The 24,990-nt window shown below is 42.3% G+C and overlaps 1 protein-coding gene across 2 annotated transcripts in view; it reads right to left on the bottom strand.

The window, feature by feature from the left end:
* Nucleotides 1-247: 247 nt before the first annotated feature.
* snx19b (sorting nexin 19b) overlaps nucleotides 248-24,990 on the bottom strand; it is a 50,030-nt gene continuing 25,287 nt past the window's right edge. For both annotated transcript variants that reach the window (XM_005462423.4, XM_005462422.4), the window contains exons 12-14: nucleotides 9,725-9,909; nucleotides 9,512-9,599; nucleotides 248-3,916 (exon numbers count right to left, since the gene is read on the bottom strand). In XM_005462423.4, coding sequence (XP_005462480.1) covers nucleotides 3,793-3,916; nucleotides 9,512-9,599; nucleotides 9,725-9,909 — 397 coding nt within the window. In that variant the 3' untranslated portion in view covers nucleotides 248-3,792. The remainder of the gene's footprint in view (nucleotides 3,917-9,511; nucleotides 9,600-9,724; nucleotides 9,910-24,990) is intronic.

The following is a 24,990-nucleotide window of genomic DNA, read 5'->3' as shown; positions in this document are numbered from 1 at the left end:
TATTGTGGGCTATTAGAAATGACTATGGTGCTTACAGGACAGAGAAAGCAAAATGGCCACACAACAGGGGGAATAAAGACACTGTGGAAAAACATATTTAACTGTGAGGAATGCAGGCAGAATTCTGGGGAGACAGTCAACGTCTATTTTAATATAAAATCTCATAAAAGACGACGCTCACAGGCCTCTTGTAAAAAGTGTCACCTCCACCTGGGGCCAAGAAAATAATGAGTGTGAACAACAGTCGCAGATTTAACAGCTCAGGTTCGTCACTTTATTGTTTTGGGGTTTTTTTAATGTGAAGGTTTACAAAGACAGCACGAGCACACGGTCACAAGTCACGGTGCAGACGGGCAACAAACACCGAGGAGGGGAACCGAGCAGTCAAACAGGTTAACATAATGCATTAGTGTCTGTGCTGTTTACAAAAATGTGGCTCTTTACTGTATATTTTGGCATTAACACAATACAAAGATAATGTCTCACATCTACTACTGAGTAAAGCAGGCCTATTTGTTTCCAGCCACATGTTGTATTTCTCAGACTCCATTAGAGTAGCTTTGCATGATTCACAGTTTAAAATGAGCCATATTTGGCTCATACTGGGCCTTGGTGCAGCACAGTTCATCTGCATGAAACAAACCTTTCAAACCAACCATCTTGTTCCCTCAGGAACTGAAGATTTGAACAGCAGTGAATTTGGCTGCTGTGCTCACAGATGACCACATTAGGACCTTCCTGTTTCCCTAGCATCACTCAGCATCACTGATTTGTCGTGAAAGTATTTACAGTACTGACTCTGACTGGTAATCCATTTTTTCACATGACACTCATGGCTCCATATCTTCTTATATTAAAACCTTTTCATTATTGGGAAAAATGTCTCATTTACCATTATGTATGTAAAGCCTCCAGCGCGTAGTCATTTATTTTAGAAAACTGGCAGTAAGCTTTGAGAAAATGCTTTATGTGAAAGGCTGAGCGCTTACAGGGGTTAGAGGAACACTGTAGCCTGGCACACATCAGGATTTCTCTGCATATCCACTCAGTTTAATGTGTGAGATATTATACTATCACTCCCACGTAAAACAGCACGTCTTCATTCTTAGAGAAACACACTTTGCTTGTGCTGGACCAGCTGCTGTAAATGTTACACCGGTAATAACTACTACCTACCTACCTACTACCTGTCACGGTTGCAGCAACAGCAGGAAGATAACGTGCTGTTCCATCTGTTACACACATCCTTCACAGCAGTCAGCAGAGTCTGACACGGTTAAAAAACACAAAGCTTGTAAAGTGTTTCAGTACAGAGGGCTGTGCTGAGGCATGGTTCCACTGCAGAGTCACACTGTAAGGCAGGACACAGAGACATAGAAGCACTTGACAGCAGAGGCCTGTCGTCTCTGTCACTGGCACATCTGTCTCGATTTTATGGGCACAAATAAATAATTTCATAAATACACCGAGTGACACATTAATATAATGGAAAGGAAAGACAGGAAGTTAAGACAAGACTGATACAACTTCACAAGGACATGAGTGCAAAACACAACAACATCTCAGTTTGTAACAAGGCGAATGTGCAGATTCAGTCACATTAGATGTGCTCAACATAAGACGGGAGGGTAACAACAAATGAAATGCTGTAACATTGTTCATAAGGATGCTTTGAGAAACTGTAACATTTTCTATGTGATCATGAGACCCTAAGGCTGCCCGTTAAAGGTGCCAGAACTTTCAACAATATGTTCAAAGTGACTGCAGACCATGTGCTACAGCTCTCATGGGAGGGTTACCAGCATCACTTCATGGTCATCAGGCAGGTCTGCAACAAGGTCATATATACTGGCTCAAGAAGCGTCTTTATGAACATTTTCAGCGTGCACAATAGAAAAACTCTGAAAATTAAAAATGTGAAACTTGCTGAAGTCTATAAACTGATGAGATTTGTACAGTGCACTGTTCTGTAGGGAAACCGCGGGTCCCAGCATCCATATGGGTATCATGTAGAGCAGCTAATCTATAATGGCAAAATCACTCTGTCAGCAGGACAACACTAAACGTGGAGCCGAGCTTCCAACCTTTCACAGATCTGACTGAATATGTGCAGTACACCCACAGGACCAAATACCTGCACACAGGCACCACAGGAAACCCCCACAGGTCCAGTTCCCACATCCCTGATGAGTCACAGCTGTTCTGGTGGTGGGAAGGGGAGCTGCACAACATTAGTTGGGTTTCATGTTGCCGTTGATCAGTTTAGGTTTTTAGTCGCTGTAACTGATTCAGCCCCATTCCACAAAAAACTTGGGACACTAAGTAAAACACGGCAAAGTGCAAAGATGGGTCATTTTTGTTCCACGACAGACAAAACTGAGCTGTAACTTTCAGTTTGAGCTATGAGAGGTGCTATCAGCTGTGTCATCACTTCCTTCCTTCTGTTTGAGGACTGATCACAGCTGAAGAGTTTGTCGTTACAAAGAAAGAAACCTACGTGTGCACAGTTTGTGAAAGGTTTCCTGAAATAGCTCAGTGTGACAGTACATAAAGGAGTCACTCACAGCGAGGATGCTCATCAGACACCGAGGTGATATTAAACTTTGGACAGATCTCAACCCTGTACTCCCACAAAGCAACGTTGGACAACCTACACATAAAGACTGGATCTACAAGCCGGCACATTCTTATCCAGAGAATGAATGACCCTCAAATACACAGTGGTCAGATGTTCTGCTGTTTTTGGAAAATCAACTGTCAGAACGTGCGATGGACCCCAGCAAACAGCTTCTATTTATGCTGACAGGCTGGGAAAAAGTGCAGAATTGTTTCCTCAACGCAGCGGTAACTCGTCAGTCATCAGTGTACATAGATCAAAGGAAAAGTTGAGTAATGACATATTGTATCAACTCTTTAGGAAAACTGGTTAATTAGTAATTCAAGCTCTGCAATTTAAGCAAAGACTAAAGCGAGACATTAAAATGGATCTAGGCCAAGACACTTCCTACATCCTTTATTTCTTCCTTCCATCCTTCCGTCTTTGTGCTGACTCTTCTTATGTTATGTAGGCATCAACTGTTAAAGGACTGTGACGTCAGGCCAGTAAAACATCATCTGTCCAACCCTTCACCTCACTTAGAGGTTAGATCGTATCCAGATGTATAATGTAACAATCACATGTGTGGCTCTGTACAGATCCGGAGCGATACTGAAGGATGAGTCAGAAACAAGCTGATACAGCGACTCTGAGAGAGTGTTGTGAGACTTAAGTGGAAAAGGACGAAGCAATCCTGCTTCTTAAGCTTTTCTACCAAAAGACCGTGGAGGGGAATAAGGGCAGGGTGTGAAGACCATCTGAAGGGAGTTTAATGAAATCTGGGGTGTTTAGCAGACAGGAAGAGGCTGGAAGTGGATATCGCAGGAGGCTTTACCACATGTTTAGATCTGAACAGTGCACTGTGAGATCAAACACACACCAGGTGCTCTCATGTAATCACATCTGTTTCAAATGTAGTCTGTGTGTGTGTGTGTGTGTGTGTGTGTGTGTGTGTGTGTGTGTCCAGGACACCATGTTCAAGAGCATCATATCGTATGTCACTACATCAACACATAATTAGACACAGATCTTAGTCACCCTGAAGAGTCGGGCTGACAGAGACGCAACTTGACCAAAATCACCCACTCACACTCTCAGTGCAGAACATGATATTAGAAGCAGCCCTGCTGTCACACTGCTGGGAGTTGTAGATGAGACAAGCTAAGATGATGGAAGGTGGGTTTACATGCATCTCCTCATGTCAGTAGCTTCTCTGGGTTCTTGCAGAGGGTTTGCAGCAGGCTTCTTTGGAAGTTTTCTTCAGGTATTTCAGGAACCAGGAACTCCAGCAGCAGATCAAATATGCAGTACACCAGGTGTCTGAGGGAACACAGCACCAACAATCAGTGACATGAAACAGCTGGCGTCATCAACCTGTGAAAGTGTCAGTATTGTGTGATTAGACACTGCTCTTTACTAACACACTCATTCAGAAAGGCGTTTTGGTGAAAGTGTGTTAGGATACAGCATCTGAGCTTATTATAGCATTTAGCATACATCACTCTGTGTGACAGCTAATCCATTCTTCAGTTCAAAACACAACAACATTTGCTGATACATCCTGATTCATCACATCTCTGTTAGGGACGCATGGATATCGGTCTAAAAGCAGGAATACGTACCAGGGACAGTGTTTAACTGCACACCGTGGTTAAAATGAGGTGGCACGAGTAAGAAAGCTCAATAATGATGCTTCTGTAACTTTGTGCGACACTATTTGTTACACTTTTGGTAACAGTGTTGTCATCAACTCAGTTCACTTCACTTCAGCTCCACTCCACACCTGTGTGCATCACCCTCCAAATGCACTGGAGCTTCAGTGTTGGTTTAATGATTCAAGATTCAACATTTGTCTCGTCAGTCCACAGAATATTCTTGTCACGTTCAAGGTCATCGAGTGTCTTTCCGGCAAATGTAAGAAGACCCTTTGTGTCCTTTTTGGTCCCAATTTTGCCCAGGCTCTTTCATATTGGAAGGCTTGCAGTCCTTTAGACAGGTTTAGATTTAGTTTTGGATTCTTTTGTGAGCTCCTGGATGAGACATTCATGTGCTACTGGGAGTCATTTTGGTAGGCCGGCCACTCCTGGGAAAGCGCCAAGTTTTCTGCATTTGTGGATAACGGCCCTGTAGTTGGATGGAGTCCCAAAGCCTTAGGAATGACTTTGTAACCCTTTGCAGACAGATGGATATTAATTGGTTTTTTAGCAGTTTTTTTAGATGGTGGCATGATGTGTTGACTCCGTCTAAGCCCTACCATGGAACGGACGGCCTGTCTCAGATGTTCTCCAGCCTCTTTCTCAATGACAGCCATGATAGGATATAGTTAAGATAATGGATGGAGAACGATGGCTATGACTAGAATAGGTTACATTAGTATATTTTTGAAAGGAGCTCAACACAGTATTTTAGTGATGGGTTTTTGGTATAGTTTGTGCAATCTTAACATACCTTAACAAGAAGCAAGCCATATTTTCCTTGTTTTCCTCACACAACTAACTCCTTGCAGTGGTCTAAGCCTCATGTTAACACACTGGTGGACACTTCTTCACTTGTGGTTCAATCCAGTCCCACGAGCAGCCTGACTAAAACTTTTCTGTAACAGAATATCCTTTACCCAAATCACTGAAGGTGCCGTGTCAGTTCCAATCAACCTGTGGCACAATTTTCGGAAATGATAGTAAACAGCTGGATGCAGATGATTAAAGAATTATGTAAATGCACCACAGAAATAAACAACAATAACCACATGAGGAAGCAGAGCAGTGCTGCTGGGCACAGCGGGACGAGTTCAAAGTCCACATTAAGATTCAGACTGTAACAATTTATCCAGAGGGAGAAGCTTGGACTGATTATATTTAACTGTTCCCCCTTCGGACGCCTGTTAAAGTTGCTGTCAAATGTCATCTTTAAAAGAGTTCAAGTGCTCCTGCATACATTATACGTCCAAGTGACTGCTCTATTAAAGACACCGATACTGCATAATGGTATTTCAAAAAAGCCAGATTTCACACACACACACACGCACGCACGCGCACACACACACACACACACACACAGAATAGCTATAAAAGATGTTTTTACCTCCTTTGAAGAGGTAAAAACATCACATGATGTGGACGTGACTGCTTCTTTGCACCGTTTGTTTTTGACATCTGTAAATCCTTTCAGACCTACAGTAAACTGTGCAGTATCGTTCCAGGTGAGCCTGCCTCTGTGTCTGTGTGAGACTGAGCACGTACACTAACTGCCCACTTGATCAGATACACCTGTTTGTCTCTGCCAAACCGTGTCCATCAGAGTGTACCAAGTACTCAGGCAGAATCAGGAGCTTTCTGTTGTCAGCTGCTCTCTTTCTTTTCTGTTGTTTATAAAAACTTATGGACCAGATTACATCATGGCTGTCTTAGTCTGCTGTTCCTCTTCTCTGCCAAACCCAGGTCTGTGTGACAGCCAGTACATGCCAACAGGCACACCAGGCAGCGGGCAGGCTGAAGCCTGCTCTTACAGTGTCGACACCTCCTTCCCACCAGGTTGTGTGGAGGTGCGGGTGAGTTTATTACGGTTTTTAGACTCTTACTGCTGTAAAAATATAAATAAATAATAATAATACACTTTTAAAAAGAAAAGAAAATGTTTTGATTTTGTCAGATTAGTTTTGGGTATTACTGGAATTTTCTTCTTCTCTCCGATTCAAAAATCTCTCTGGACTTTATCAGCAGCAAAAAAGCCCAAAAACGATGAAATCCAATTATGAATTTACGTTTCTTTTTTTTCTACTTGTTCTGCTTTTTGTCATCACATGTCATCAGGTCCTTGGGTTAAAAAAAGGTGAAAATATGGCTACTCTCTCAGAGTTTAATCAGTCAATGTCGAAAACCACCCAGGTTTTAAAGGCTTCTGATAAGCACCTCCCCCACGGCAGGTGCAGGTGAACATTCAGCTACATGAAACTGCTCGTGATCACAGGGCAATCACAAGGAGCGAGGCTGCCTCTTTGTAACCAAACAAACAAAACAAAAAACTGCAACCAGTTTGTGATGTGTGACTGACGCTCGCTTTTCAAAATAAAAATGAGAATCTATCACCTGCTGTGACTTACTTTGACACAGCAGTGCTTTGAGATAAATGTTATCATAAGCATCCTATCACAACAATGCTAGCATAGCCACATTTAGCACACAATACATTTAAAGTACATCATCTCAGCTTGAAGTGTCAGAATGCCCAGAACTACAAGAGAAACTGGATAAAATGTCAGTTTATGAGGTTTTTGGTCAGTACTAGAGAAGTGTCTGCTACAGCACTGTCAAACCTGCTGGTAGCTGAAAAAAGTGAAGGTTTTAACCCTTCCATCCAAAGGTTGCAGGAATATTTCCATCTGAAAATATTGTGTAAGGTTGTCACACCTCAATCTCATGCTGCCAGTTTGCTAAAGTCTAAAAGCAGTGTTAACTAGTATGTCACACTTACTGTTTGACCTATTTTTACTTCAGAACTCAAAAAATCCAAATGGCAACACTAACAGGCACGAGTGGTATAACTGAATCAATTTACAGCAAAGTCTCAAATGTCTGCAGGCAGCAGAAGTTAATAAAATCAGACGTGTGCATAAAAGTCTCAGGGGTCTTCCCATAACAATCAAACAATATACCTGATTTAAATTTGGATGATTTCCCCAACATGTCCAGATACCTTCCAGTATGAATGCTGTTTATGAGACTGCTCCCTGCAGTCTCATAAACAGCATTCATACTGGGGGCTAAAAATATCAGCTTTCAGTTTAAAGGTCCCTGATTCCACACCAAAACTGAAAGGTCGCTGTTCTGACTGTGGAACAATTAATGATCTGGAAGGGGACAAGATCAGCTAGTTACCACCTACAGTGAGTAAAGCTAACCCAGTCAACCTCCAAAAGTTGATTCTGTTCATCTGGACGTAGCGTTTTTGTGGGAGAAACGTTTCGGCACTCATCCAAGTCTCCCACAAAAACGCTACGTCCAGATGAACAGAATCAACTTTTGGACATTTACTTATCTGGATGATTGAGCATGCATCAAGACGAACCCAGTCAAGCTTATAAGATCTTCATTTACAGATATGGCAGTTGGTTTGGTGACATAAAAGAAGAGTCAGTGTGGAGACATAGCTTTGTTAGAAACAGTACACACTGCGGCTGCCACAAACGATTATTTGGATAGTCGACTAATCAGATCATGCATCCATTGAACGTAAAACGTACAGCTGATTGCACCAGCACGCATCTGCTCTAACTATCATTGGCTTACAGCTGGAAGTGTTTCAGGTATGTGCTAACTAAAGATAAAGACAAGATGATAGTTTATTCAACTTTTAATGAAATTTGCAGATTGTCTCGGTGGAGTTTAATAAACTCGGCCGTCTGTTCCTTACTATCTAAAATATAACAGGACACTGGAGTAAACTCTCGACCGTCTCACAATCACTTCTCTGTTTGACGTTTATTCAGCTGTGTGAAAACTAAAACTTTAATCTCAGCCAAACCGATTTACTCAGGAACAAATAAAACACTGAAAAAAGCCAAACAATAACATTTTTAAGTTATCTAAGAGACTTGTATATCATGTTTAACCTGAGTAGCCAAAGACCGTGCGGGGGGGGGGTGAAAACGACGTGCGGGAGGTTCGCTGTTCTCGCTGGCTCTAGTGACCCCCGCCCTCCCAGTCAGCTATCGAGCTGGTGGGTAACAGACGTCTCTGAAAACGTTGGAGCAGTTTGCAAACGTGATGTCTCGATAAACTGAGCAGATATTTGAAGTTTACACAGCTACATATATACAGTGTGTGAATGTGAGAGTGAATGAATAGCGGAATTGTAAAGCGCTTTGGGTGCCTAGAAAAGCGCTATATAAATGCAATCCATTATCATTATTATTATTATTATTACATTCTCACCTGAAAATATCTTAAAAGTTTATTTTGTGACCCAGAAAGAGTAATAAGAGTAATATTTAAACTAAGTAGCTGCTGCCATTGTTGGAAACTGGAATTGGCAGGGCCGCGCTATGAAACCCTCTGAAGGGTGAGGGCTATACTAAAACTTTAATGTTTTATGAAGTCTTTATCACAACATGCTGATGATTAACCAGAATTAAACAGTACTGGCTGAAGTCTTTGGCTTCTGTAAAAACTTGTGATTTTAAGATATGCAGTGTGTGATTTTACAAAACTTTATAACAGTATTGAGACATCGTATGGCACCGCAAAAAAAAAAAAAAAAAAAGGTATTGTACTGATCTCTCCACAACCTTTCATCAACTTTAACCTTGTGGAGTAAGAGTGAAAGTCAAACACTTAGCTAACCATGCCCTCCGAGGCCGAGTATAATCCTGTGAAGCTGAAGAGAAAAAGTGATTCCCTGGTTGGGTCACTCTTAGCAGCAACAACTGCAATTACGTGTTTGTGATAACTGTGTTTCACAGCGCCGTGGAAATCTAAAATCAGGAAGGGGGCAAACACTTTTTTACACCACTCTAAAGTTTCTACTGATTTTCACCAAAATGAAATGACCTCAAGCTGTTACTGGTATCTACCTTCAGACAAAAGTTATATCTTGAAAACTGTGGATGCTCGAATGCAAACAAATAGACAAAAAACGGAGCTGTTACAGGTTGTGCTGATTCTACCATTAGTTCATATGGCGTCCCACAGAAGATGGATACTACATCATTTTGTTTATTAATTAAGGAAATCAAATAAAAACTGAGCATGACAACAGGAAGCAAAATCTGATGTAAGAACCATATTTTGTATAATTTTATGATGATGTGTTTATGATAAATCATTTCTGAGAAGAAGAGGTGCAAATGACAAAACATCCTCGCTGCATCAGACGGCACACAGGCTCGCTACCTAAAGGGCACAAAGTGGGTATATTGACCTGTTGATGTGGGGGTCCTGAAAAGAGTCCAGAACAGTCTGCCAGCTGAGTCTGTACTTCTCTGAGCCCAACACATCTGAGACCAGATCTAGACACAGAAAAAAGAGTGAGATGTAAAAACAACTCAAACTGACTGAATAAGAGCAAATACTGTAACAGGAATGACATCAATTCAAGGATCGCGCTATAACGAGCATGAGATGTGACACGTACCTGGTAAGAGTCTCATCAGACAGCGTAAAGCTTGTTGTTTGGCGTCATCCTTTTGCTGCTGGCTGCGTTCAAACACCGGGGCAGTTGGCAAAACTCCACCGGGCCACACAGCCTCCTGGATGACCTGCAGGTACACCACCCAGTACCTGGTACATGTGAGGTTGGACACACTCACATCAAGCCATCTGAAATGAATAAAAATAAAACACAGAGCTTTCAGTTAATAGAAACAATGTGACAGTATTCACTGTCCCCATGTTAGTGTGTTGGTTCTGAACTGGTGCAATATACAGGTTTGCAAACGCACGTCCACTATCTGCTGCCTCTCAGTGTTAACAGTACACCAACAGTCAAAGGTTTGCATACACCTCATGTAATGTTTTTTCTTTATTGTTACTACTTTCTACACTGTAGATACAAACTGAAGACATCAAATATATGAAGCAAGATATATGGAGTTATGTATTAATGGGGTTGGGACCATCAGTTGTGTGGTGCAGCAGTCAGGTTGGTGCACAGCTGACAGCCATATTTGACAACTGTTAGAATTCATATTATGGTAAGAACCAATCAGCTAAGTAAATAAAAACAACAGTCTATCATTATTTTAAGAACTGAAGGTCAGTCAGTCGGAAAATTGCTAAAACTTTGAATGTGTCCCCAAGTGCAGTCGCAAAACCATCATGCCCTACGAGGAAACTGGCTCACATGAGGACGGCCCAGGAAAGACCAAGAGTCCCCTCTGCTGCTGAGGATACATTCAACTGATTCACCAGCCTCAGAAATCACAAGTTAACAGCAGCTCAGATTAGAGCCCAGATAAATGCTGCACAGAGCTCCAGCAGCAGACACATCTGTGTGAATCAGGCCTTTATGGTCAAACAGCTGCTAAGAAACCATGACTACAGAAAAGCAACAAGCAGAAGAGATTTGTTTGGGCCGAGAAACACAAGGATGGACATGAGACCATCTGTGCTTTGGTCTGATGAGTCCACATCTGAGATCTTTGGTTCCACCTGCTGTGTGTTTGTGTGAGGCAGAAAAGGTGAACGATAGTCTCTACATGCATGGTTCCCACTGTGAAGCATGACCCACTACCACTAGTGAAGGCAAAAGGACCAACAAGTGCTGAGCATCTCTGGGAACTCCTTCGAGACTGTTGGAAACCATTTCAGGTGACGACCTCATGAAGCTCATGGAGAGAACGCCAAGATGAGCAAAGCAGTAATCAAAGCAAAGGGTGGATGTTACGAAGAATGTAAAATATCAAACATGTTGTGAGTTATTTCACACTTTTGTGTTTACTACACACTTCCACATGTGTTCATTCATAGTTTTGATGCCTTCACAAACTATTAAATGAGAAGCTCTGTCCAAACCTTTGACTGGGAGTGCACCTGGAACCAGAACAGCTGGCAATGTAGGCTTGGGTTTTTTGGGGTTTTTTTTTTTTTAAGGTGCTTTAATTACTTTTACATTTTCCACATCGTCTCACAGGTGATAATGAACAATGATATGACACACTCTGGACAGGTTGCCAGTCTCAGGGCCAGCCTTTTATATTCACACCTTTAGAGCCACTTAGAATCAGAAATAACCCTCAGATGGTAAAAGTCTAAACACCAGAACTTTGTTGTGACTGTACCACTGTGGTATCCCAAATCCCAGATTAATATATCAATGATGATTTTTAACATTTGCCCCAACTACATAAACATGCATCTAATTTCAAGGCCAAATACCAACAGTTGGTTAACTTCCTGACTTCATCAGTTCAATGTTTTGTGACCTCGTCTTCATGCCTGACCTCCCTAATGCCAGAGATCATGTCCTCCAACCAGCCAATCCTTTTAGATATAACCAATGCCTAATTGCATTCCCACGCAGATTTGAAGCTCTTAAGGTCATCAGAATAGCCTGGCATAGTCTTGCACTGACAGGTCTCAAACTGATCCTATTTCCCTAAAGCCTTTCACATTACTGCTGAATTTAAGGTCTTGTGATGATTAGATTCAATAGGCTGCGTTTAGCTGGAAGATTCTGACCTCTTTCATTCTAACCTGACCTCTTTAAGACCAAGATTTACCATCAGAGGAGTGGAAACACCATCAGTCACCACCCAGACTCGATGGGGAGGTTATTTAAAGCCAAAGTAAAAGCTAAACACAACATCACAGCGTAGGGCGTATGGGTCAAGCCACTGAATGTCCATGCTGAGGTTGGAGTAGACAGGTGAAAGTTGGATAGCTAAGGTTTAATGACAAAGTCCCTCTTAAATTACATTTCAGTTACTACTAAGAATTCCAGGGCACGAAATGTTTATCCATACAGACGCTGTTATGCAACATTTTTTCCGAAGAAAAGAAAACAGGAATGAGGCCCAAGTTACCACAGCGCAGAGCAGCACAGAGAAACAATGGATGGACGCTGTGCCAGGCATCACTTTTGGTTTACAATGATTTACTCATTCTAACACCACCAAAAAAACTCACAAATAACTGTAAAGAAAAAAAAGCTTCCAACAAGACTCAAGTTACGTCTGTAAGAACTCTAGTTAACTTTGACAGGCCATCAAGTTTCAAACAAAAATGCTAAAACTGCAAATAAATAAGTAAAATATCTTTTGGTATGGTTGGTCAGACTATTTTAGGAAATATGTTGTTTCAGTGTTTCTAAGAGTGAAGAACTTTAATTCACAGAAACAAACCAAAGCATTTAATCTAATTCACCTCTGAGTCATATACTCTACCGGTGGGCAGAAAAGGCTGGTTAAAGGGACAGCACAGAGCCTAAGCACCAGAGCTACAGAGGCTGGAGTCCATCAGAGCTGACAGCACCCAGGCTGCAGACTGGATAAAGCCTAGTGAGATTAAATAGCACATAGTAGCAAGATAAACTGATGAAAGCTGTTACAGTGTACACTGAGAAGCACAAGAGACTAGGATAATGTACAGGAGAGTATACCATATGGATTAGAGGTCTCCAAGTTCTGATGGGAGACGGCACCAAAGGTGGATGAGAACAACAGGGCTGAGGTCCTGTGGGACTTCTAGTTCCAGACAGATGAGCAGCTGCTGGCCAACCAGCCAGACACAGTGGTGGGCGATAGTTCTAATAGATGTGTCATTCCCAGCAGACAGTAACATCAGCAAGAAGGAGCACACAAAAGAAGTACCAGGGGGTGAAGGAACAAGTGGAGCAGATGTGGAAGGTAAAGTCCAAAGTGGTAATAGAGCATTGGGAGCTGTGACCCCAAAACTGGACAGCAGATTCCAGGCTTTGTCCAGAAGACTACAATCCTAGGAAGAGATGATGCTCCGAACCCTCAAACTCCCAGGCCTCTGGCAGAGGACCTGAGGCTTGAGGAACATCCCCTCCCACCACCACCACCAGGGGGTGACAGAGATATTTTATATACTTTATACACATTCCCCCCTAAATTGTATTAAGTCGAACATAATCATCATCTATCAGTGTCAAATTGTCTGTTTTAATACATTTTGAGAATCTTTGGAATAGCTGGCTGAAATCTGGAAGTCATGGACATCCCCACAGAGAGGCTTTTCTCCTCTGTGAAGCTTTGCAAAACTGTGGCTGCAGATGCTTTCAGTTACCAAGCAGCAGAATGAATCAGCGAATGATGTTTTCCAAGGGAACCATTTGGCTGAAAAGGTTTGGTTGTTGAAAAATGTGAATTTATTTGAAACACTTGCAATCCAGTGAACACCTAGAATAATAGCTATCAACTTACAGTGCAAAATTCAACACAGGTAATGTAAGATTAGCCTAGTTCCCAATGACAGCAATGAATTTATCTTGGTGCTGGTTAAAGCTCAGCAAGCAAACACTGATATTCACATAATTAAGATACAACTATAATAAATCAGACTTAGTTATGAATGCAAAGGGGAAGTACTACAGTTCCTGACAGATAAATACAGGAACGCCCTGAAGCGTGTAATTCAGTGCCATGATTTCACACTATAGGTCTGTGGTTACTGGACACTTGTAGGAGAAATGTACTTATCAGTCCTTTAAGGGCCTGCCATGCTAAAGTTGACAAGCTACAGTAATCTAACACATTTACAGGAACAGTTTGGAGCTTTGGACTGACCAGCATCAAGCTGGAAACATGGCTGGTTCTTATGTTTCTGTGCACTCACTAAGTCCACCGAAGAAAGCAGAGATGCAGCAAATAAAATTTGTCTCTCTTTCCAGTTTCAGATTTATATAAAATCTTACCTTCTGACTTTAGCTACTATGATTTATAACATTTGTCAATTTTCTAGAACAAAAAAGAAACTAAATTCTGACTGAACGTGAATTGCAGTGTTTACTGTAGCACACACATCACTGCATCCTGTAATTTTACCTGTTACTATGCTGTAGTGTTCAGCTTCTTTATGTACTTCAAACTGAAACGGAGCAAATCATGCTGGAGCTAATAAAGCTGACACATTACAGTGATTTTAACTGAAATTACAACAGCATAAACACAGAGAAGACATTTACTGGCAGAGCTATAAAACTGAAGAAATGCAGGATGTTAAACTCTCTGAGTAACACAGCAAACAGGTCAGGTGTGAGACTTCTGACCTCTTTGTGTATGAGACTTTGAAGTACACCTTCATAACTGGGGTAATGTATGTAGAGGTGCATGGTTTTAAGTAATAATACAGCACTCTATGTAGCAGCTGTTGTCTTTAGGGAAATAGCTCCAAAGAAAAAAATCCACATGTTGATTTTTTTCCGTGCTTTTGAAAACTGAGCATCAGATAGTAAATGTAGTAAACCTTCTGATCTTTTCTTTCTCTGCAATCAGTTCATGCTAACAGCATCCAGCTGTAACAGCACTACGGTTGGTACAACACGCACACGGCCTCCTGCTTGACTTTGTATGAACTCAACAAACAGAGGTTAGGGCTTCACAGATACATGAAGCTACAGAAATCACCAGTGACAACGATTTGTTTAGTTTTAACAATAATGCATTTGGTAAGCTTCCTCCAGCCAGAGTGAAGGGGGAGTTCACTTTCTACAGACACTGCAACAACACAAACACAATCACTTACACCATGTCTTTACTGGAACACAGCCCAGTCTAACCGACTGGAAAAGCAAACAGAGCTGAGCCGTATGAGTGAGGAGAAGGAAAGCCGATGCTAATTTTGACAAGTGAAGGAGATAATGAATGACTCGTGTGTAGGCTGGCAGCAGAGGCTGAGGGGCAGCTTCTTCTCAGACCTCAGTACACGGCTTTTCAGACCTCATTTTAAACACCTATTGCTATTTAATGAGTGCATGTTGGCTTGGTTTATGTTAGCATGTCTAATTTGTCCAAAACACAGATAATAGCTACAACTAATATTTGATGAAGCTGAAACTAATCTTCAGTTCTCTGACACAGTTTCAGTTTTGTAGTCGAGCGTTATAAGGATCCATGTTTACATCATTCCAACTTTAAGCTCACCTAATTAAGAATTGTTATTTCTATAAACCGTGAAGTAGAACTGTATTTATATAGCACCAAATCACAACTACAGCTGTCTGAACCCCAACAATCAAACAATACTCTGTGAGCAAGCACTTAGTGACAGTAAGAAGGAAGAACTCCCTTTTAACAGGAAGAAACCTCCATGAGAACCAGACATCAGACTCAGGGAGGGCCAGTCATGTTCTGGGTGTGAGAGAAGGGAGACGGGACAAAAGACGGGCTTTGGAAGAGCCGGAGTTGGAAACATAACTATCACATTATTTACAGTTAAGCATTTGTCTCTCAAAGTCAACTCAAGTTCTGTCACAGCTGCTGTGACATTTTTATTTTACTCTTTCAAGCTTTAATTTAAATTGAGAGTCAGTCACTACAGTCCTATATTACTACATTATTACTGTGGTGATGCACGTTTTATCCAGGTGAATAATCCCAAAAGGTTGATTCTGTTCATCTTTCAGCATCATCAGGTGACCTCTTCAGTCTCAGCTGACTGCAGGTTTCCAACAAACAGGACATTTACACAATGACTTAATATGCAAACTGTCATGACCACTGATCAATGACCATGAGTCCCATTCACAGAGAGTGGGGGAATGGCTGCAATCACAGCATTGTAAGATGGTGACAGATGTACCCTCAGGCCTCCATCGCTACATCCACATCAACAGTGATGCATGTTTTCCAAAACTTTACACAGGATGTGACTACTTAATAATTAGACAATAAGCAAACATCTAGGCTGGTAATATTAAAACTCCAGTAATTCCACCAGACAGCAGGGTGCTGCAGAGATCAGCACTGTCGCCTCACAGTAAGAAATTATTACCCATGCATGAAGTTTTGAACCAAACATCCTTAAACTGGATCCCACACAGTGTCTACATAATACAGTGATTTATGAACATGTGTTCCTTCTCAGGCAAAGAACATTAAACATTAAACAGCATAAAAACAATAACAGGACTGTCCTTATTTCTTACCAAATAAAGAAAATCGTTTTCTATACGCAGACTGTAGGAAAGGTCTCAGAGGACTTTCAACAAATGAGGGCAAATAAAAATGGTGCAGTGTGTAACTGTGTAACTTTAAATAAAATAGTGTCCTAGTTGGCATCACGCTGTAGTTTAAATGAAGCTGCTGGCAGCGTTAGGTCCAGAAGCCAATTTTAACTTCAGACACGTTGCAGATGACGTGCATAAAATATTCCAAGTTTCCAGCCTGCTAATCAAATACGATCAATATAATGACGAGACAATGTTTGAAGTGCTAGGAAAGAATAACTGGCAACAGACCGTCGAGGCCAAGCGGTAAATTTTATTACAATCATGGCTGTCCTGCAAACGTGCAACAAAAGCACGCACAACAAGGACAACAAGATCCCTACTTTAACACTCGTACCTACAAAATGATACCGCTCAGTCCAGCACACATGCCAGCTCAGAGTCTCCGGCTCTACTGTTGGACAATCGCTGTGGCAAATTCAAGTTATGACAGTAATAAGGGACTCAGCCAGCTGCAGTGTAGGAGGCAGAGCGGGTCATCTGTTAATCAGAAGGTTGGTGGTTTGATGCCTGGCTGCTCCAGTCTGACGCATCCACTGGTGTGAATGTGTTTGAAAAAAGTGTTTGTAAGAACGAGGTGCAGAGCACTGCGAGTAATCAGAGTAGAAAGTAAGAACAAATCCATTCACAATAATACCTCTGTGAGTGGACTGGGGTTTTTTTAGGTTCCACAACAGACCATTAAGAGCACAGAGAGTTGGTAAACATGTTTTTCAGTTTCCTGTTTTGTGCTGGAAATTGGTGGGAGCACAGGAATGACTCTAAAATTAAAGGCAATAACATCACATGAGGTTTGACTTATTTAATATAGTCTTAATGTTTTATTTTGTTTTTATGTCAGGCACTGAAAATGAATGTGAACAAAGACTGTACAAAGGCGTGAAAGCCGCTCCTACATACAGACTGTCATCAGTGATCGTTTGAGCCTGCATCGCTAAACTCTGGAGCATTAACGACAAACTTGTCAGGATTTACACAGGACAGACTCGTGGATTAACACAGACAGGATGTGGAGTCAGTAATACCAAATAGACACAATTTAAATGTCTGTGGTCTCTGTGAGTGCATCAGCACTCACAGAGACAAAGCTTTTAGTTTAAATTAGCTCCACATGTCTTAGCTGCAGGCTAAAGTACAGCTCTCATAAAAGCCTAGACTTCTTTTCAGAGCTAAACACATGAAAACATGAGATACTAAACAAGACAAACACATACAACTATTTTGCTGCTCATACCACCACTGAGTTGCACAACACTATCGACATGCCAGTGGTCCGGGCTGTTTTGGAAGGACATCAAATGTGAGGCAAACATCTTGAACCAAAAGTATTCTTTTAATTTTATTCCCAATTCATGTTTTCACTGCACTGTCAGAATAGTCTGATAATCTGGTTATTTCTACTCAGAAGAATAGAGGGTGAACAAAAAATGAGCGTTATCAACTAAGAGAGGGACACTGAGGACAGGTCGCCAGTCTGTCAGTGAGCTAACACTCAGAGACAGACTCACATTCGCCTATGGTTGGGCCAACGTCAGAATTTAGGAGGATGGCACAGAGAAAGTCGACTATCACTGTAATCCACTTTGATGATCTTCTGTCCCCAGTGTCACTGACCACTGGCAGAACCCAAGCTGAAACACAACTATTGTTGGGTAATAGACCAAAATTCTGCAACTTGTGTAGCTGGTGTTGGTGAAGAGTTTGAAACACACAACAAGATCACAGGACTTGACAACAGTGGCAGGTATGCTTGATATCTGCCGCAGCTCTATCTATCCATGAAGCCAGGTAACACACACCAATTAGTTAAACTGCAGGAATGTCTTAAAGACATAAAGACCTGGATGGCCGCTAACTTTCTGCTTCTTAATTCAGATCAAACTGAGGTTATTGTACTCGGCCCTGAAAATCTTAGAAATATGGTATCTAAGCAGATTCTTACTCTGGATGGCATTACCTTGGCCTCCAGTAACACTGTGAGGAACCTTGGAGTCATTTTTGACCAGGACATGTCCTTCAACGCACATATTAAACAAATATGTAAGACTGCTTTCTTCCATTTGTGCAACATCTCTAAAATTAGAAATATCCTGTCTCAGAGTGACGCTGAAAAACTAGTTCATGCATTTATTACTTCCAGGCTGGACTACTGTAATTCATTATTATCAGGATGTCCTAAAAACTCCCTGAAAAGCCTTCAGCTAATCCAAAATGCTGCAGCAAGAGTCCTGACAGGGACTAGAAAGAGAGAGCAGATTTCTCCTGTTTTGGCTTCCCTTCATTGGCTTCCTGTTAAATCCAGAATTGAATTCAAAATCCTGCTCCTCACATACAAGGTCTTAAATAATCAGGCCCCATCTTATCTTAATGACCTTGTAGTACCATATCTCCCTATTAGAGCACTTCGCTCTCACTCTGCAGGCCTACTTGTTGTTCCTAGAGTATTTAAAAGTAGAATGGGAGGCAGAGCCTTCAGTTTTCAGGCCCCTCTTCTGTGGAACCAGCTTCCAGTTTGGATTCAGGAGACAGACACTATCTCTACTTTCAAGATTAGGCTTCAAACTTTCCTTTTTGCTAAAGCATATAGTTAGGGCTGGACCAGGTGACCCTGAATCCTCCCTTAGTTATGCTGCAATAGACGTAGGCTGCCGGGGATTCCCATGATGCATTGAGTTTTTCCTTTCCAGTCACCTTTCTCACTCACTATGTGTTAACAGACCTCTCTGCATTGAATCATATCTGTTATTAATCTCTGTCTCTCTTCCACAGCATGTCTTTATCCTGTTTTCCTTCTCTCACCCCAACCGGTCGCAGCAGATGGCCCCGCCCCTCCCTGAGCCTGGTTCTGCCGGAGGTTTCTTCCTGTTAAAAGGGAGTTTTTCCTTCTCACTGTCGCCAAAGTGCTTGCTCATAGGGGGTCATATGATTGTTGGGTTTTTCTCTGTACCTATGAAGCACCTTGAGGCGACTTTTGTTGTGATTTGGCGCTATATACATAAAATTGAATTGAATTGAATACTGTGGTGGCGGGTCCAGGGATCATAGTTTTGAGCCATTTTATTTAGATCACTCCTCGCGCGGCTCCTCCGCCACCGCCTCTCCCGGTTCGAGCGGCAGGAGCAGCCCTTCACCCGGCTGCTCCCCCTCCTCCGGCAGGCGCAGACGCCCGCACGCCTTGTCCACCACCTCCGGCTGCCGAGGTGCCCCACACGGCTCCTCCACCGCTTTCCCACCGTCAGGATACCCCGGTGGGGGTGGCGGTGACGAGGTCGCCCAGGCCTGGAGCAGTGCCGCCAGCTCCATCATCCTCCCCAGGTGGCGTTCGCTCTTCCTGTTGGCGGCGCACCTCCGCCGCCTGCTCCTGCTGGGCCAGCTCCTCCCTTCCCTGGCTCCAGTAAGGACCCGCCATGCCGCCTCCTGGGTTTCGGCACCAGTGTGGTGTGAATGAGACTCGGCGGGTCCAGGGATCATAGTTTTGAGCCTTTTTATTTAAATCACACCACAACACACACCAACCCCTGAGTCCCCGTGTTTTAACTCGGCGGGCGTGATTAAGGATGCCGCAGGTGCATCTGCCCTCCCTGCACGGCACCGCAGACCACGCCCCACCACAGCTACATTTCCCCACCCCTGTTCTACAAGGTTTGAGTGTGTTTATGGGATTTTTTGGCCATGCTTTTGGATGATCAGACACTGATGTGCGATGAGAACGCTGGCGCGCAGTCTTCGCTCTAATTCATCCCAAAAGCGTTCAATCAGGTTGAGGTCAGGACTCTGTGCAGGCCACTCAAGTTCTTCCACATCAAACTCGCCGATCCATGTTTTTATATAATAACATTTGTGAGCAGCTCAAATTCTCTTCCTACCGTATGTATGCAGATGATACAGTTCTATACTCGTCAGCACCTTCTCTGGATGAAGTATACACAAACAGACTGATTTTGTCAGATTGCTCTTCATTAGTCCTGAATGCTGGCAAAACCAACGTTATGTTGTCTGAAGCTCTGAACATCGAAACTCTGGAAGGTGATAGCATACAGGTTGCTGACTCATACAAAAATCCTGGTATTTGATAAGGATCTCGACTTTAAACATCATACTTGATAACAAAGCTCAAATGTACATTTTTTGTATAGATTAAAATCATGTTTCTCTATTGCTTCCCGTAAGCGACTTGTATTAAGCTCGTTTTTATCTCAGTTGGATTACGGTGATGCCGTCCATCCATCTGCCTGCCTACCTTAGCTAAATTAGACCCCATTTACCGTGCTGCCCTACCCAATATAACACGCTTCATGACTCATCACTGCACTTTGTATACCCTTGCTGGATTTAATTCACTCAATAATCAAAGGATGAAGCACTGGTATATTTTTATATACAAACCCATTCTATGAAAACGGTCATCAAATATCTACATCGAGTCCATTGCCCTCCAGAACATCAGGAGCTGGCTGTGGTTTAAAGTACCCCTTGCGAGCACAGAGTTAAGTCTGTGGTCTTGATCTGAGTCTCAGGTTGAGGTTGGAATCTCTAAACAAAGACTGACAGGTTCACAAACTGTACCTGTAAAATTTAAATGGCTGGAATTTCAAATTGCTTTAAATTATGTTAAATGTTTATATATTATCCTACTTCATATTTTGTGGTAAATGTGAATAATTTTATACATTGTTGCTCTACAATAGAAATTGGCTTGTTTTGCACTTTGCACACTGTGCTGCTGCTTCTCATCTTGGCCAGGACATCCTTGTAAAAGAGATTTTCTAATCTCAATGGATTTTTTTCCCTGGTTAAATAAAATAAAAATTTAAAAAATGATGGACCTTGCTTTGTGTACTGGTGTGCAGTCCTGTTGGAACAGGAAGGGGCCATCCGCAAACTCTTCACACAAAGTTGGGAGCTTGAAACTGTCCAAAATATCTTGGTATGCTGAAGCATTAAGGGTTCCTTTCACTGGAACTAAGTTGCTGAGCCCAACTCCTGAAAACAAACCCGCACCATAATCCCCCCTCCACCAAACTTTACACTTGGCACAGTGCAGTCAGACAAGCACTGTTCTCCCGGCAAACGCCAAACCCAGACTCATCCATCACACCACTAGACAGAGAAGGGTGATTCGTTGGTCCAAAGAACATGTCTCCACAGAGTCCAATGGCTGTGTGCTTTACTCCACTGCTTTTTGTTTTGCATTGCACTTGGTGATGTAAGACTTGGATGCAGCTGCTCGCCTATGGAAACCCATTCGATGAAGCTCTCTAGGCACTGCTCTTGAGCTAATCTGAAGGCCACATGAAGTTTGGAGGTCTGTAGTGATCCAGTCTGCAGAAAGCAGGCGATCTCTGTGCGCCTCAGTATCACTGACCCGACGCTGGGATTTTATGTGGCCGACCAAATTTGTGGCCGAGTTGCTGCCGTTTCTAATCACTTCCACTTTATTATAACACCACTAACAGTTGGATCTGGAATGTTTAGTAATGAGGAAATTTCCTGACTGTACTTGTTGCAAAGCTATTATCCCAGTACGATGTCAGACTTTACCTTGGTTGGCATTTTTTGTTTGGTGATGTTGGCTACAAATCAAAACTGGCCGTGCATGCTTCATATCTGTTCAGATACATGACCAAAATTACAGAACACGTAGCAAACCTGTTGATTTAGCAGTAGCCAGTATGACTTTGTAAACACCTTTATGCTACTATGTCCATAAATGCAATGTATAAATAAAGATGTAGTATCACTTTTAGTCTCCACTTCCATCTATATCCATGACAGTTGTGAGCGAGGGTTGGCTGCTAACACTAGATAATTAACACGTCATCATCGTGAGTAACCTCTAATTTTACCCCAGCTTCTCAGTTTGCAGAGAGCCGGTTTAGGCGAGCACCTGGCTCTGACCTTGGAGCTCTGACTGTATTTTTACTACAAAGGAGTTTAGAGTAAAAGAAACAATGAAAACTTGTAAAGTTTTAAAGGCTCTATCATTGCTGGAGATGAATATCAGGGCAGTTAAGTAAAAGGACATTATGTTGAATGTCTGGGATTAATCGTGATGGTAGAGCTCAGTCACCACATGATTTGCACTCTTTGTCCTGCTTCAATGGGCCTCTTGGGAACTTCCTGAGGAGTATTAAACCCATTTGGACAGGATTTACTTCTGATTGGATTATTTTTGAAAATGCATGAGTGTTACAGCAATTTTAATCCTGCTCTGAATGCACTGTTTGATATAGACAACTTTGATTTGACAATGCTCGAGCTGTGCTGCTACCATTACAAATACACTCGAACTGTACTGGAAACACTGATGACTCCTCATGTCACAGTTTACTGGGCTGTCATGACTTTCCATAGCTATACTATACTGTACTTTTTAAAGTTTTATTCATGTAATAGGTTATTTTTAAAAAGGAGATATTTAACATGTAAAAAAATTAAGTGAGTCATATTTCATGGAGCCTGAATTCTTAAAGTGTAAGTCTGTTTCCTTCATCCATTAAAGTATTACTGCTTTTCTTAGTGCACTAATATCTCCAACAGTCAAGTGAAAGACTTTGTATTATGTCAGCAGCGTGCTGACGGACCCACTAATACGAAACATTATGGAGCAGTGTACTATTAAAGGTGAAAACCCTGAGCTGGACTGCTTCAAGCAGAAGACAGAACCCAGAAACTTGATCGCACACTCTCTTTTAGTCCTGCTCTCATTCACTTCTACCACAGCTTCTGCTCTCATGAGACTCTGCGGTGTGCTTATATGTAGAAACTCAGTGTCCTTTTAGCCTTTGGTCTTTGGACATGCTCTTCTCTGCGTGACTCCTTTTCTGACCGGTCCACATCATGACCTCCGTTTCCTCCTTTTTCACTTAAACGATCTCATCTTTGGGGAAACGGTTTACATGAGGACCTTGTTCCATTTCTGTTCTTGAGGATGTTAACCTGTTTCTATCCAACACACCATTTATGGTTACTGACAGGTTTTAGCTTAGGTTACCAAACGAAGACACTCACTCACTGAGAGTTTATTTGAAAGGTAACATTTAGTTTCAGAAAACTGTTATATTTAGCATGGAGACAAAAACAAATCCTAGCTTTAGATTGACTTACACTGATGACCTTGTGCACGTCCAGAGGTTAGGCTGTACTAATAACTGTGGCCTCATTTCTGCTCGCCGACCTGGTGCACACCTCTGGCACAGATCCCAGCCAGCTGTTTCACAAAAACTTTGGTTTGTTTATAAGAAAACTCAAGGAGAAGCTTTCAGTGTCGTCTTTTCTTTACACTAAATGTATTCAGAATTTGTGTATGATGAACAAAATGTGAAATATGATGTGAAGAACATTAGGCCATGGCTATAAGGCATAACACACCATTTCAGGAATTGAAAAAAAATCAACAGAATCTGTACGTATTCATCGAGTAGCCCACACAGCCACAGTGCACACACTAGTCCACAGTGTTCCCTGATGTGATGCGCCTACTCTCAGTGAAACACACACATCCGCTCAAGGCTCATCACATCAACACCTTCATTCAGGCCACGGTGCTGACTTCCAGCCTTCGGCCCTGCAGTCTGGCTCAGCTTTTCTCTGTATGCCTGAGTGTGAGCGCACACATGCCAGGCTGCTTTTATTGGGACTGTTGTGGCGCCTCAGTCCCCATGCCTGGTCAAAACAAAGACATGTAATGTTACAGCATGAGCCAGACTGTCATCACACATGGCCCACAGAGGCTCACACTTTCACAGCTCCATGTGTGTCACAGCAGTGCACACACCGGCGTACGTGACACAAAGGACAAAACTGCAGGGGACCAGTTAAAAGGTGCAAGCATGCACACACACGTCAGGGTCCGTGTCCACGTTACAGTGACATCCAGCAAACTGTGTGTACTGTCATCACTGCTGCAGCCGCATGGCAGTCAGCAGAGATGTTACTTTTCCCTTTGGCACACGCACACACAGATTTAGACACATACAAACAGAGCACAGCGCTTTCGACCAGTGACGGCTAACAAACGCCAAGTAATTCTATATGAGTGATTGTGGTCTGGTAGAAACTTAGACACTACAGCATTACTGCCACCATGAAAACCACCAGAGTTGTTTTCCAGCTCTGCTGTCAGACACATGTTTTCAGGGAAAACTAAGAGGAAAGTGCCCAAGCAAAGCTTTCTGCCACGAGGATTAATGTGGCTTCAATTAAACAAAACATACTGTACAACCACATTAAAATCACTGTGATACACATGTTAGGATCTGCTCAGAAGGAATTTGCAATCATGTGCATGTAATCAGCCATCATCCTTCAAACTTCATGCAGATATAGACGTAGGTACAGGTTTGTTCAGGAATGCAGATGATGTATTAGCCTGTTGTGAACGCTGAGCGTGAAGGTTTCAGCTGTACGTTTAGTGGTTGATCTACATTCCCACTCCCACCTACAGCTGTGGGTACCCACTGAAAGAAGAAGACTGCCGGATAAGCGCGTCTGTGCTCAGCCAGAAACACAGGTTCTCTGGTCGGTCATTATTGAGGAGCCTTGAAATGAAAGAGCGCCTTCATACTTTGCATGGCTGCAGACTTTATTTCATCCAGTTATTAAAAACAGCTGTTATATTTACATTTATGTTAATTTGTTTAAATGTGATTGGGCGTAAAAACAGCTGTAATTCTTAAACAGTTCATGCAAACTTTTTGTTAAACACCTTG

This window comes from Oreochromis niloticus, linkage group LG14, assembly GCF_001858045.2.
Source record: "Oreochromis niloticus isolate F11D_XX linkage group LG14, O_niloticus_UMD_NMBU, whole genome shotgun sequence".
NCBI classification, from domain to species: Eukaryota; Metazoa; Chordata; class Actinopteri; order Cichliformes; family Cichlidae; genus Oreochromis; species Oreochromis niloticus.
Note: the sequence above shows the minus strand (reverse complement) of the source record. Positions and strands in the feature narration are given on the sequence as shown.